This window comes from Eulemur rufifrons, chromosome 12 (genome assembly GCF_041146395.1).
Source record: "Eulemur rufifrons isolate Redbay chromosome 12, OSU_ERuf_1, whole genome shotgun sequence".
Classification (NCBI taxonomy): Eukaryota; Metazoa; Chordata; class Mammalia; order Primates; family Lemuridae; genus Eulemur; species Eulemur rufifrons.
In genome coordinates this window covers 12,698,913-12,712,789 of record NC_090994.1, presented here as the reverse complement: position 1 = coordinate 12,712,789, position 13,877 = coordinate 12,698,913, and the positions used below count along the sequence as shown (strand labels likewise).

At 35.6% G+C, this 13,877-nt stretch overlaps 1 protein-coding gene across 5 annotated transcripts in view; it reads right to left on the bottom strand.

The window, feature by feature from the left end:
• The window catches only part of MSR1 (macrophage scavenger receptor 1), a 59,977-nt gene that overhangs the window by 21,450 nt on the left and 24,650 nt on the right, over positions 1-13,877 (bottom strand). For 2 of the 5 annotated variants that reach the window (XM_069485198.1, XM_069485199.1), the window contains exons 6-8: positions 12,242-12,322; positions 8,029-8,109; positions 5,297-5,350 (exon numbers count right to left, since the gene is read on the bottom strand). In XM_069485198.1, the coding sequence (XP_069341299.1) occupies positions 5,297-5,350; positions 8,029-8,109; positions 12,242-12,322 (216 nt within the window). Of the gene's footprint in view, positions 1-2,441; positions 3,134-5,296; positions 5,351-8,028; positions 8,110-12,241; positions 12,323-13,877 lie in introns of those variants that run through there. The other 3 variants (XM_069485201.1, XM_069485202.1, XM_069485200.1) reach the window with 3 other exon arrangements.

The following is a 13,877-nucleotide window of genomic DNA, read 5'->3' as shown; positions in this document are numbered from 1 at the left end:
ATGCTTCTTTGGAATTTGATCTGCTGTAAGAATTTTTATCTCCTTAGATCATCAAATTATTGGGCCCATCCTAGAAAATGGAACTGTTCATTACAAATCTCTTTCTCTCTTTTTCTCTTTCCTCTCTCCCTACCTATGTCTCTCTCTCTCTCTCTTTCCCTCTCTCTCTCCTTCCACACCCTCCACACTACACTTCTGTGGTATTTATATATAAAAATACATCAAACTAGCATGGGAGTATTGAATGGCGTCACAGGGACTTTGGCGACTGATAGACCTGCCTTTGAGTTTCTGCTTTTCCACTTATTAGCAGTAAGCCTCAGTTTCTAATTCATAAAATGAGGATAGTAATAGCACTTAACCCAGAGTCTCTTCTGAGGAATAGGTGTGATGAAGCATCAAAAGCAGCTGGTTTGTAGCAAGGGTTCTCTAAATGTTTATCATCAGAGTTATTCAGTGATTGGAGAAGAAGGTTTGACTCTGATCAGCTGAATACTTTGAGAAAGACCAATTTTCATTTTAAGATTGAGCTGAGTCCTCAGTGGAAATCAAATGAAAGAAAAATGGATTATTTTTTTTATCATTGTATGAGGTTCAAAATAAGCAAATAATTCAAAATTCACATTTTAGTTATAGTCTCAGTGGGCATGAGCAAATCCTGGTAAGAAACACGACCAAACCACACCTTGGTAATTGGGATATTTAGGACAGAGCCTCACACATGTATTTAACTGAATGGCAGGAATTCTTCCACTTGAGTGAAACATGTACCCTTTCAAGTTTGAGTGAGAACAGAGCAGACAAGCCCTTGTGACTAGCATTAAAGCTTGGTGCAGACTTCTTTTCTCTTCATTATATTAACACATTATTAATGTTGGTGTAACTGTGCATTTGAGCTGGGCATTCAGCATCTATTTTTGCCTAATGAGAGAAGAGAAGCCTTTCTCCCCTAATTTGGAAAGTTTGGGTTAGTATTTCACACTTAACAATCTACTGAGCTAAATCCTCTGGAGTTATCTCCCAGAATCTCTGGGATCAGGGCTTTTCTGTGCCCACAGTGGACCAAAGTCTGCTGAATAGAGTTTCCCAGTATTCTACCTGGTCTCTAGGGCAGAGTGGGATAGGAAGTTGCATCAAAGTAAACCACAGGCAAAGAGATCCAACTTATCTCTAAATGTTTACATGAACCAGCTAATCGGTATTGCTAGCTTGCTAATATTCAAGACTGTCTGGAAGACTGGCTAATTCCTCCTCTCCCCAGCCCTTTTTCCCCCTGGAGATTTTAGTGTCATGCAGACATAAACCCAGACTACCATTGACAATTCTAATTTGTTGCAACCCTTCTTGGAACTTTCTCATCAACAGTGTCCTGGGCTCATGCTTTGCCCTTCAGAGACCAGACTCTTGTTTTATTAGTCTGACATTTTGTTCTGACCTCTGTTGACAGCTTCTGGCCTCTGGCGTGCACTCTGTTTAGTAGCTTCTTTTATTTATAACTAATGCTCTTCTGCTCAGCTCAGACAAATTCATTGATTTGTGATCTGGGCACACTTGCGTTGCTCTATCTAATATAAAATCTTCTCCTTTTCTCTAGCATCTCTCTTTTTGTCCATGACATTTATTTGGCTTCTTACATTTTCATTTCTCTGTCACTCATGTTCTGATTACAGATTTGAAATGTCTGCATTATGCCAGCAAGGAACAGCAGTTCCAGTTCAGAAAGACCACTGTGAACCATCTCTTATGTCTTTAAAGTACTTTATGATTTTACAGAGCATCGTCACACACAAAATATCTTATTTCATCCTCACAACAACCCTGTGAGGTAGGTGTTAACATGTCCATTTCACAGGGGAGGAAAGGGGAAAGGTGAGACACACATAGGCATACTACTTAGAATTCTACTAGAGCCTTAATGGTGCAAACCCTGGTGTTATGTGTTAAAAGTTCAAGGAGAGGAGAGTTGTGAAGCCGTGGTCTTTTAATCAGTAAATAAAAACTCAAAATAACATGGAATCTCACATTCTCCCTATTCCTTTTTTGTTGCCTTTTTGTTCTTTTTCTTTTTGCTCATTTTCTTCCCTTTCTTCACCTACATAAAATATCTCCAGTTCTACTGAAGTATTTCTTTTTCACCAGGATATAAACTAGATACTTAAAGCATAACATGCAAAGAACTTTTTGGAATAAAAAAAAAATCAGCAGTATTTTTTAATGATCAAAATGTTTTTGTTTGAAATGGCCAGGTAATATAAGAAAATAAGTCTTGTTTTTGGTTTAAATTTATTGAATAAATTGTCCAAACTCCACTTTACCTCACTTTAAAACTTAAAAATAATGCTGTAATTTGGAGAATAAGATGGGAAGGTAAACTAAGTAAATCAAAATCAATTTTTTAAAATATTCTAAGGAATTCAAAAATCTTTATCTCCTCTGAAAACCCATCCGGCCCTGTTATAACTCCAATATAACTTTGATGTACTGTAATCACCTGTTTATTTGTGTATGTCTCTCAGGGACAATCACTCTAGAAGCCAGGGACAATATCTGTCTTATTAGCTGTTACATCCAGCTCATGGAGGTACACAACGGAAATATGCTAAATGAATGAGTGGATAAATGATTGAAAGAATGGATTTTCTTCTATATGATCCCTACGCCTGGTTGTGAATAATGTTTTGAATATAAAGAACACACATCTCATCAGGACCTATGAGATTTATCCTAGAATCCAATGGATTAAACTGGGTTCAGCAAGACTCTAGGTGAGTGGGCAGCAGAGAATTCCTGGCTGGCATCTGAGGACTGGTTGGAGCAGCCCACCAGTCAGCACATGGAAGGTGTCCAGGCTGGGAGTGCTAGGGGATCAGGGTGATGGTGGGGTAATTGGAGTACAGAGAAGTATTAGCATGGGAGCAGAGGCCCAAATAGCACCAAGGACCAGGAGAGGAAGTCATGTGGAAGTCAGGCATGACACGTGAACCAAGGTCATTTGGAGGAGCCACAAAGGGATCTTGAAAGTCAGTTGTGCTGATGACTTGTCCAGAGGTGAAGGGCCCTTGAATGAGATGGTAGCAGAGGGTGTCTCGCCCACCCACCTGATTTTAAAAGGGCCCAGAGCGATGTACTGGTCCTGACACATATGTAAAAGAGGAAATCAATGAATATTTTTAGTATATATAAATCACGCCCCAAAAATATTTTTAAAAGTATATTAAAGTAATTCAGTACAAATTTTCATATATCAGAATTAACTAAAATATGGGAAATTAGTCACTTTCCTACAGAGTAAGTGGGTATAACTCTGTTGGAGCCATTTACAAGAGTTCATCAAATTGTCAAATGTATATAACCTTTGAACCATGGATTCTACTTCTAGCAGATTCTCTATTAAGTAGTATTCCCACAAGATCACATGTGAAAATACTGAATGTAGCATTGTTTATTAAAGCCAAACCAAAGCAAACAAAAATCATTAAGTGTTCAGGACTAGGGGATTGAATGGCTATATCATGGTAATTATGGTAAAGCTGTATAACTGGAATAAAGTGAGCCATTGAGAGAAAAGAGGTAGAGCATAAGCAATGATGTGGACAGATGACTGGCATATTAACTTAAGCAAAAAGCAGAACATACGATATTTGATATTTACATATATGATTCTTTCTCTCTTTTTAAAACATGGAGTTTTACATTCTACATGGAGAAGGCATGAAAGGGAATTTAGAGGCTAACCACACTGTTACACAGAAACATCTCCCTTTTTGCTTTCTCAAAGAAAGTATGCTCTTAAATGCCAAAATAGCCTTGAAAATATCTAACCAGAAACATTTCTGAACATATCTGCAAAAAATGTTCAAAGCATGTGATACCCTTGGGTAACAAAAGACAGTGTGAGTGCTCCGTTTACAGACTAAAAATAGAAAAGTGTTTTATTTGGCTATAGTCAAGGTTTAGAAGCTCAGAGGAATCCTCAGGAAAAGGAGATAATGAAAACAAAAGATAAAATAAGGGTAGAGATAAAGACAGGGAAGAGAAAGTTATCAGAGGACCTTAACCAAAAATAAATTGAGTGAAAAAGAGAAAGAAAGGGACATAAGTGGAGGAAAAAGTATACAAAAGTGACCACATTAAAGAATAAATGGACACAAATGAGAAAAGATATACTAATGTTTCTATTATTTTAATATAATGAGAACAATAATAGACACTAACACTAAAACACTCAAAAGGCACACAATATCCTGTGTTCAATTTTGAAAGTGTCATGGTCACCCTAATGCTGACTTTGATGGCTGATATTCACAACCACACCCAAAGTTGTCTAAAAGTGACATCCATACACAGTATTAGGTTAAAATTATTTTTGCTCAGGCAGAGAAATTGGCAACTGTATATTTTTAGGCAATGATTATAACTAAAAACTGCTAGATTTTGGTACATGAAGGGATTTGCTATCATCTCTCTAAAACAGACCCCCAAGAGTAAAGATTATGATCACTATGTTTGTATCAGCTGTTCCCATAGACACACCTACCACATGTAACTCCTATTGGGAATACAGAAGGAGGAGGCTGTGTTTAATTCTGAGAAATCAAGTGGGGATTCTTCATTCCTCTTCATAACCATTTCATTATGTCATGGTACATTCAGCCTAGGCACACCAATTGACTGATGGCATGGCAAATCGAAGACATCTAATATTTAGCTGTTACTGTCCAGTTTAAAGATTCTCTATACTGTAACATGAGGTCAACATTCCACTGATCTTGATTCCTGCTATAAAATCTATTCAGCTGCAGGTTTAAAGGTCTAAGGCATGGAACACCACTTTTTAAAGTTTTTAATAAAATAAAACAAAAAAATCCCAGCCATTACAGAGTTAATCTTTCAAGGCTCTTAAGTTGTCTAAATTCTTACATAGGAGGTTTCAGTTAGCTCAGTTAGTTAAGTAAGGAGGATGTCATTATTTCTTTTCATAAGCTTGATTTTTCCCCTCTGTAGATGGAAATTGACTTGAAAACTGAACAATTTTCTATGTGGAATTTTTTAGAAAATAGTGCTCATCACAAAACAAAACACAAATGGATAATGAGATTGAAAGAGTTGCATAATATAATCTATTTGTTTGACTCCAGTTAGCATGCTTTATTTGTAGAAAACAGTGCTTGGCTTCCACAGACTCCCTATGGATCAATACCAAAGTTCTCCACATTTGTCTCAAGCCAGGATCACTAATATCCCAAGTGTATTTATTACGGAAATGCACACAGAAAATAAAAAACTATAAACTTACTTGATGTGTTTCCACTCCCCTTTTCCCCTTTCTGGCCTTTTTGTCCAGGACTTCCTTGAAAAAAAAAAAAGCAAAAAAAAAAAAAATTGTTTTTAATCAGGGCAATTCACAATGCTTGGTTTAAATGGATAGAACATGACAAGGTAATCTAAAATATCAATGTATAACAGCCTATAGGTTTTGAAATGTAATAATAATGTTGATGTTAATAATAATAGATATTACTTTTGAACCTGCTATGTGCTATCTCAAATTATTTGCAAAGACACTAAATGTTCAATTTTCTTAAAAGCAAAGCTGAAACGTAAGCAGTTTGTTTTGCACTCATTCTCCTTTTCTCCTCTTCCTTTGTGCCTTCCTCCCACCCCCAAGAAGCCCAGAGCCTTCCAACACATTCCACACCTAGTTCTCCTATTCCCATTATTACAATTTGCTTATCTTATTTTCCATTTCTTGAGAGTGGAAAATGCCAAAGACTAGACTGTCAATGAATTTCTGGGAATGCCGAGTTCTGACGATCTCAGTCATGGGGAAGGTAGGAAGAGACTTGGGCATCCAAACCTACACGCTGGTCACTTTTGGTTTTGAGAAACCTCATCCATTTACACAGGGGTATGGGACAAATATCATCATTTTGTATGAAGGTCAAGCTTCAAATGCATGTAGAGACATTGCTAGACCTCAAACTCCTGGGCTCAAGCAATCCTACTGCCTCAGCCTCCCTAGTAGCTGGGATTACAGGTATGCGCCAACATGTCTGGCTAATTTTTTCTGAACATATTTTTAGTTGTCTATATAATTTCTTTCTATTTTTAGTAGAGATGGGGTCTGGCTCTTGCTCAGGCTGGTCTCGAACTCCTGAGCTCAAACGATCCACCTGCCTCTGCCTCCCAGAGTGCTAGGATTACAGGCGTGAGCCACTGTGTCTGGCCCAAATTTGAGTATTTCAATAAGGAAGTGATATCCTAAGTCTATCTTTTGGATTTATTACCTTTTTTCTTGCTTTTCTTTACTGCAAAGTTTCTCTTTCTCCACCCCTTTCTTTGCTTCATCTAAAGATGTGGGTCTCAAAGTGTGGTCCCTGGATCTGCAGAATCACCCAGAATGGGCCAGGAAGCAAGAGCAATCCCAGATGCATCAGAAACTCTGGGGGCAGAGTTCGGTAAGCTGTTTTTTCAGGCCCTCCAGGTGATTCTGATGTCTGCTAAAGTCTGAGAAATACAATCCTAAAGAAATTCTAAGCATCTTTTAGGCCAGCACTAACACTACTTCCTCTTTAATACATGTTCTTGTGATATAGAATTAATCACTCCAAACTCTCCCGTAGCATTCTCTCCAACTTCACAAATGTTGATTATTCGCCACATTACATTATAGCTAATTGCTAACACATATTTCTGCCTCTTGCTCCTTGAGGGCAGCGGCTGTTGTGTGTCTATCTCCAGCACACAGCGAATCTGCATACAATTGTGTTAACTGGGAGAATGCATCAAAGAACGCTCTCCCAAGTAATTTGACCAGTGAGTATTTGTTGAACTCTAGGAGTTTGAGAGTGGAAAGAAACCTCAAGCTTGTGCAGGCTGAAGCTAATAACTAACATATATAGAGAGCGTGCTATGGGACAGGAACTTCTGGAAGCAATTTAAGACATCTATTCATTTCTTTACTTTTTACAGAAAATCTAAATCGTGGGTTCTGTTATTAGCCTTGTTTTGTAGATAAGCAAACGGAGGCAGAGAGGGACTGAGCGGGGAAGTAGGATTCAAATCTAGGATTCAAATATGTACTATACTCACTCTATCACGTTCCCTAAGAAGGAGAACAAAATAATATAAATAGAGTAACTACATGTTACCATGAATTTCAAGTTCAAACCACTTTGACAAATATTTAATTGCCCAAAATGAACAACCTAAGATTATATACTTGACATAAACTTTACAGAATCATCCTTTTGATTAAACTTTAGAAGAGAGGTTATTTTCTCACTGGGCTACAGGGAGAAAATTCATTACAGCCTCTCCAACTCCTGAGCTCAAAGTAATCTTCCCACCTCAGCCTCCTGAGTCGCTGGAATGACAGGCCAGCACCACTGCTATGCTCTTAATGATAATTTACTTTGAAATTAGGAAACAACCAGCCTAACCCCTTCCAGAATTACTGCACCAAGCTCTCGATTCAAGCTTAGGCTACTTGCATAGCCAGTAGAAATTATATCATCAGGTGTGTACTTTTTAAAGTGCTACAACGATGTTGATTATTAAGCACTAATGGATAAATAGCAGGCAGTTTATTTTGCATGGGCTAAGATTTCAGACTTCTCTGTATTTTGCTAAACTGTAACTTTGCAGGGTTTGGCCAGTGGTGGTTAAAGGGGACTTTATACTTTGCTTGTTTGTTTTTCTTTGGCAGTCTTTCCACTCTATTTTTTCTAAGATAGACGGAGGCATTCTTCATGATGATTTATGATTGTATAGAATTTATAAATCCTGTGTTTTTTTTTTTTTTAAAAACTATTTTCCTTTGGGACATGGAAACTTTCCTTGGGTGAGCAGAAATCAGTTTCAAAATATTTTAGACCACAAGATAAACTGCATGTGAATGCTACTATTTATACAATGATGACCATTTTTTGTTATCCAAGAATTAAATATATATATATATGTGTATATGAACTGGTGTCACTTTTACATATTCTATTAAGAAAAAAAAAATACCCATTATCATAATACCTGGCCTGCCTGCTGATCCCGGGAATCCTCGACTTCCAGGAAAGCCAATTGCTCCCCGATCACCTTTAAGACCTGGAGGACCTACATGGTTAATAAAGAAAAAAAAAAATGGGTAATAACTCATTTTTTTATACAGCTTTTAAAGTTTAATGAAACCATCTAGTTTTATAAATAAATATGAAATAGGTGAATCTCCAATCAGAGGAATAGTATCTTTTCTAAAATTTCATGTGTGACACTGGAAGGTCATATAAGCAATAAGTATAAACATTTGTGCATTTAGCACATTGTAGATATTCATTAAATAACATTGTTAGTAGAACCAAAAGTATATGAGAAAAAAATAAATCTCTGAGTTTTAACCAGAGGGCTTATGTAGTCAACCAGGAATCATCAAATGGCAGGATTTGCTGTAGCTGAAATGGTAACTTTAAAAGTGCATAGCTGGAAATCGAATTCTTAAGGTTTGCCTTAGAAAAACATAACTCAATGAAAAGTACCAAAGAGTATGTGTAAAAAAATTGAGGTCCTAGTTCTGGAATATATTACTTTATCTTTCATAAACCTGTTTTTACAAATCCCTGTGTAATACCAAACAATGTAAATACACACACACACACACACACACACACACTCACTACCGATTTACTTATGAGTATACATTATATACTTATACAAAGGTTTTATATGCTTAAATGAAAACTTAAAATGGCCATTTTTTTCTTCCATATTTCTATGATAACCATGAAAACCACACAAAAAAGCAAATGTTATATTCCTATGGAATAAAATATTTTATCCTAGAGTTCAGTGGTTTGAGATAAACTACTGTAAAATAGTTTGTATGTTATTTTAAATGTCATTATCAATACACAGAGATCACATTAATCCAATTTTTGGTTGACTCCTTGGGGAGGCACATGATGAGAAATTGATTATATACCTTTTTTTGATATCAATTTTTTAGAATGTTGCCTTTAGTTTGCAAGTTCCAGGAGGCAAGGCTTATGCATAATTAATTCATTAAAAAATAACTTTCGGGGGTTCATTCATATAGATACCTAAAAATGGGCTAATTATCCCCTAAGAAGTGCTCAGTTTAAGAAGTGAATTATTCTAAATAGTTAAATATTATTCAACCCAATATAAAACTTTGATTCCAACAGAAATTAAGCAGATATCCAAAGAAAAAAATGATAAATTATGTTTAGAAATATTAGTAAAGGCAAGACATTTCAACTCAATTTATACTTTGCAGTATATATTGACTGGATTTCACAGCCTAAAAAAAAAAACCTAACATCTGTTTTCAGGATAAGCTGATCAATTACTATTTATACCTTCCTTCATTATATAAGCAAGGTAGTCAGACCTCTGTTCTTGTAGTTGAGACTTGTCACTCAAATTTACCAATAAAAACATTGACACTAAATTCTCTCATTTTTAAAAAAATTTAAAACATTGCCCCACTTTTTATAGAATGCTACTCATAAATAACTACCATTTTTACTATTTTCTCTATTAATTCAACAGATATATATTGAGCACATATATTGTGCCAGTCTCTATTCATTCCTGGAACTAAAAATGTCCTTATCCAAACAGATCTTCCAGTGTGGAAAAATAGGAGAGAGACAAGTTGAGAAAGGTAACAAATAAATTAGGAAGATAATTTTAGAGGTTATAACTTTAGAAAACACTGGGAAATATAATAGAAAATTTCTTAAGATCTGTTTTCGACAGCGGGGACAGAAAAGGCCTCTCTGATGGTAACTTGTTGGGTACGTTACAGTGACACTCAGAATACAGTTATTCTGCTATGAATTATAATATGTACATTTTCAATAGGTGAGCAAATAAATCCATAAATGAAACACATGGGACACTTTCATAGAAATCAGTCCATCATTAGTCCCCTGTTATGGGAGATGTTTAAGCAGACTTTATGTGGCCTATAAAGTTATATAACTTGTTTGTTCAATGATGTTTGAAACTGTGGCCTCTAAATATAAGCATTGTTATTGAATTTTATTCCAGGAGACCAGACTTTCTGAGCCTTTCAGGTGGCAATTAGCTAGTTTTCTACAACAATATGTGACAAGTGGAAAGGGTCTGGCACCTGCTTCTAACTCATAGGCAATTTAGGTACAACGACACAGAATCTCAGCCATGGGATGTTTGAGTTCCAAGGGACCTCACATTATCCAGTCCAAATCCATCATTTTATAGAGGCAGAAGCATAAGACTAGAGAGATCAAATCACTTGTATTAAGCCTGGTCTGATAAATATTCACATATCCTAGGTCCCTAGCTCTTTGTTCAGTCTTTCTTCTGTGGTCTAGCACACTGGTTAAGAGCATGGACTCTGTAATCTTGCCCATCTGGGTTTAAATACCAGCCCTGCCACTCACCAGCTGCTGATTGACCTTGAGCAAGACATTTAACCTCCCTGTGCATCTGTAAAATGGGTATATTATTTATTCCTACATCATCAGTGTGATGTGATGATTGAAAGAGCTAATAAATGTAAAACACTTAGAAAAGTCCCTGAACATTTTTGTGTTAGCTTTTGTTGCAATGAACCAAACAAAATGTAACCTGAAAAACTAGCAGTGTCAATGTATCACCTCAACAACCATATATTATATAACTCTGTTTTATGAAGGACTGGATAATGCCTATTTGTGTAAATGAGCAGTACCAAGAACAACACATTATGACATCATTTTGTGTCCTATAAATATAAACAATTATACATTATCAATTTATAATCAAAATTTTAAAAGCTTAAAAAAAGGGAAAAGAATCTTTGTAATAGAATCTGTTTATGGCATTAGCAAAAGCTGAAACTTTTAAATCCTTTTTATTTCTTATATTCATAATTCAGAAACTGCTGCAAAAGATGCTCCCAAGATGAAGCTTTTGTATGGCAAGTGGTGGCCCAGACTGAATTTTTATGGCTGAGTTATAAAGCTTTGACAATTGCAGTTTGTAATGGAGGAGATGACGGACCCTTGACAATAGCAGTTCTGGCAGCTGATTTAATACTGGTTATTTACCATGCTTATGACATTAATACACCATTGTTAATATCTACTGAGTGCTAGTCAAGTAGAAAGACTTTTCTGAATAAAAATTCTTACCTGATAGTACTTTCAAAGGCACATCAACACCAACCCATCCAACACATATACATATTTTTTCTTTAAAATATTTTTAAAATCTTTTTTTAATGTAAACTTTATATATTGCTTCTTATGTATAAGGATGTAAATAGAGGTTAGGCAGGTATCAAATTCATGCGTTTCATTTTAAAAATTGTTTTTCTGATGTAACCTAGGCTAATCAATCCATTGATCAGAAAGAACATTTTATATAATCAAAGGATAGAAAAATAAGATTAAGAACATGCTATTGAGACACTTTTTGGCAGCACAAACCATTCTAGTTATAATTAGACCATGCAATATACTTCCTACTTTCAAACAGCATGCAGAGTATTTGATTTCCAGCCAAGAGTAACATGACAATCATGTTATTGTTATTGTCTTTTACAATTTTTTTTAAGAGCCAAGAAAGTTCCTGCTCTTTCTTCTTTTCTTCTTGTCTTCTTTCAAAATATTGCTTTCAAGATTAAATATAGACAGAGGAAAATAATTTGAAACAATTTTGCTCTCAGTAAAATACAGAGAGCGGCTGACAGCAAAGGTAAAAGTCATCTATTATTTAGCCAATATTTACATTCAGATTTCATGAGTCTAAGCAGATATATTCCAGTCAAAGACTATATAGGAAATATAATCCAATTTTCCTTGGACTCATAACTCACTAATATGAGTTATTTATGTCTTAAATACCAGATAACTTGCAATTTTTCAACGCAAAGATGATTTTCCTGTTCTCCTGCCCATGTGATCTAAAGTTGGGTCTGCCATGTACTGTTTGCAGTCTATGATATAGATGGCACTCCCTAGACTTATGAACAACTCCATGTGATGACTCTGGTTAAAGCATTTGCTTTTCTTCAAAAATCATGTCAATGCTTTGCATTCAGTATATTTTATGATTAGCCTACTAGAATACTTAATATCCCTCTAGCACACACACACACATAAATAACTAAAAGTAAAATAAGTATTCTCCCCTACACACATACATGGATGTATATTACTTAGTGTCATAGTATATTATTAAGTAGTTATAATTACCATACCCATTGGACCTGGAATGCCTTGTGGACCATGTTCTCCTGGGGGACCTCTATCTCCTTTTTCACCTGGGGGTCCAGGAGGACCTTAAAAAAAATTACAATTAGTGACCATGGTTGTTAAGCACAGGTTAAATGGATGTGTCATCTGTCAAGATACTTATATAAGGAGATCCAAAGTCTTTTATGTGTTGTGCAATAACATAGAATGAATGAGACTGACCCTCCTGAATGGATGAATGCTCTACTACTGAGTAATGTGATGCCCTATAATGATAAGAAAGACACAACCCCAAATTAAACCGTCTAATTGCGTATTAAATATTTATGTATGCCTAACACTTTTCTAGGTTCTCAGAACCTGGGGGCAGAGAAAAACACCATGATGGCACAAACAAAGCCACACTGGTGTTGTGCACATACTAGGCAGTTAGATATTGAGTTAGATACTGTGTGGAGTTGTATAAATAAGGACTTATAAGACATTCTGGATACCCTCAAGGGAAACAAAAATTCATACACAGTAGTTAACCAAAAAGCATATTGTTGGAACTGACCATAAACTCAGATATTTTTCAGAGAGATGGAGATCAGTGTGAGTGGTAATGGTTGAAGAATTCTTTATTAAGGGAGCAAGATTTGAGGAGTACTTGGAAGAATGGGTAGAATGAAAAGGAAGAGAATTCTGAGAAAGTGAAAGAGATGTGAGGAAAGAAAGAAAGGTGAAAATGAGTAGAAGAGTTCTTTTTCAAGTAAAATATTAGAACTCTTAGATATAGATATTCTCTTGATATAGATATTATGAACAAGATGGAGAGGTTGCAGGGAAAACTTTGACTGCTTTCCTTCACAATTTCCCAGGTGACTCCTGAGTGCTGAGTTTGAACATTAATTTAGTCATTTGAATTTTCTGTGCCCAGCAAAATAGAGATATCTGGCAATCACCTCTTTAGAATAATTTTACTGACTATGTCTTTAGAACTGAAAGATAATTCTACCATCATTCCCTCTTCCAGGTGGAGAGTACAGGGTAAGTTTTCTTCCCTTCCTTTAAAGCAGAATGCTTGATTTTCTTTTCAGTACCAAAAGAAAGAAACAGGAAGGAAGAAACACTCTTCTATGGATGTACCATAGAATAATGAAATAGTGGAGTTTCAAGGGAGCCATTTTCAATTGCTATGGTTTGGCCATGTACACAGCCCAAGGACAACACACAACTATATTTGGCATCCCTGGTTAGAATGCTTGTTTCCAAATTGTTTACAAATTTTTATCAAGTGGAGAGACATTAATATCCTGAAGAGGGAGCCACATAAAGATTGTCTCATGAATAAGCATATTCTGTCCATTTTCTTTGCTTCTATTGATGTCTTTGCTCCTACTTCTCTTTATTTCTCTGATCTGTCCCATTTTTCAAGGTCTAATTTGAGTTTTAGAAGCTCAAGATGTCATTGTTCTTCTCAATGGCACATTGTTCCTTTCTCTCCATATGCAACATTGGCTACTAATATTTTATTGTATTTTTCTTATAAAAGCAACTCTACTTATTATAAGAAATATAAAACCTAGACAAAGTGTAAGGAAAAATATAATTCATAATTGTATCATTTAAATTAATACCATTAACATTTCTTTTCCAAGT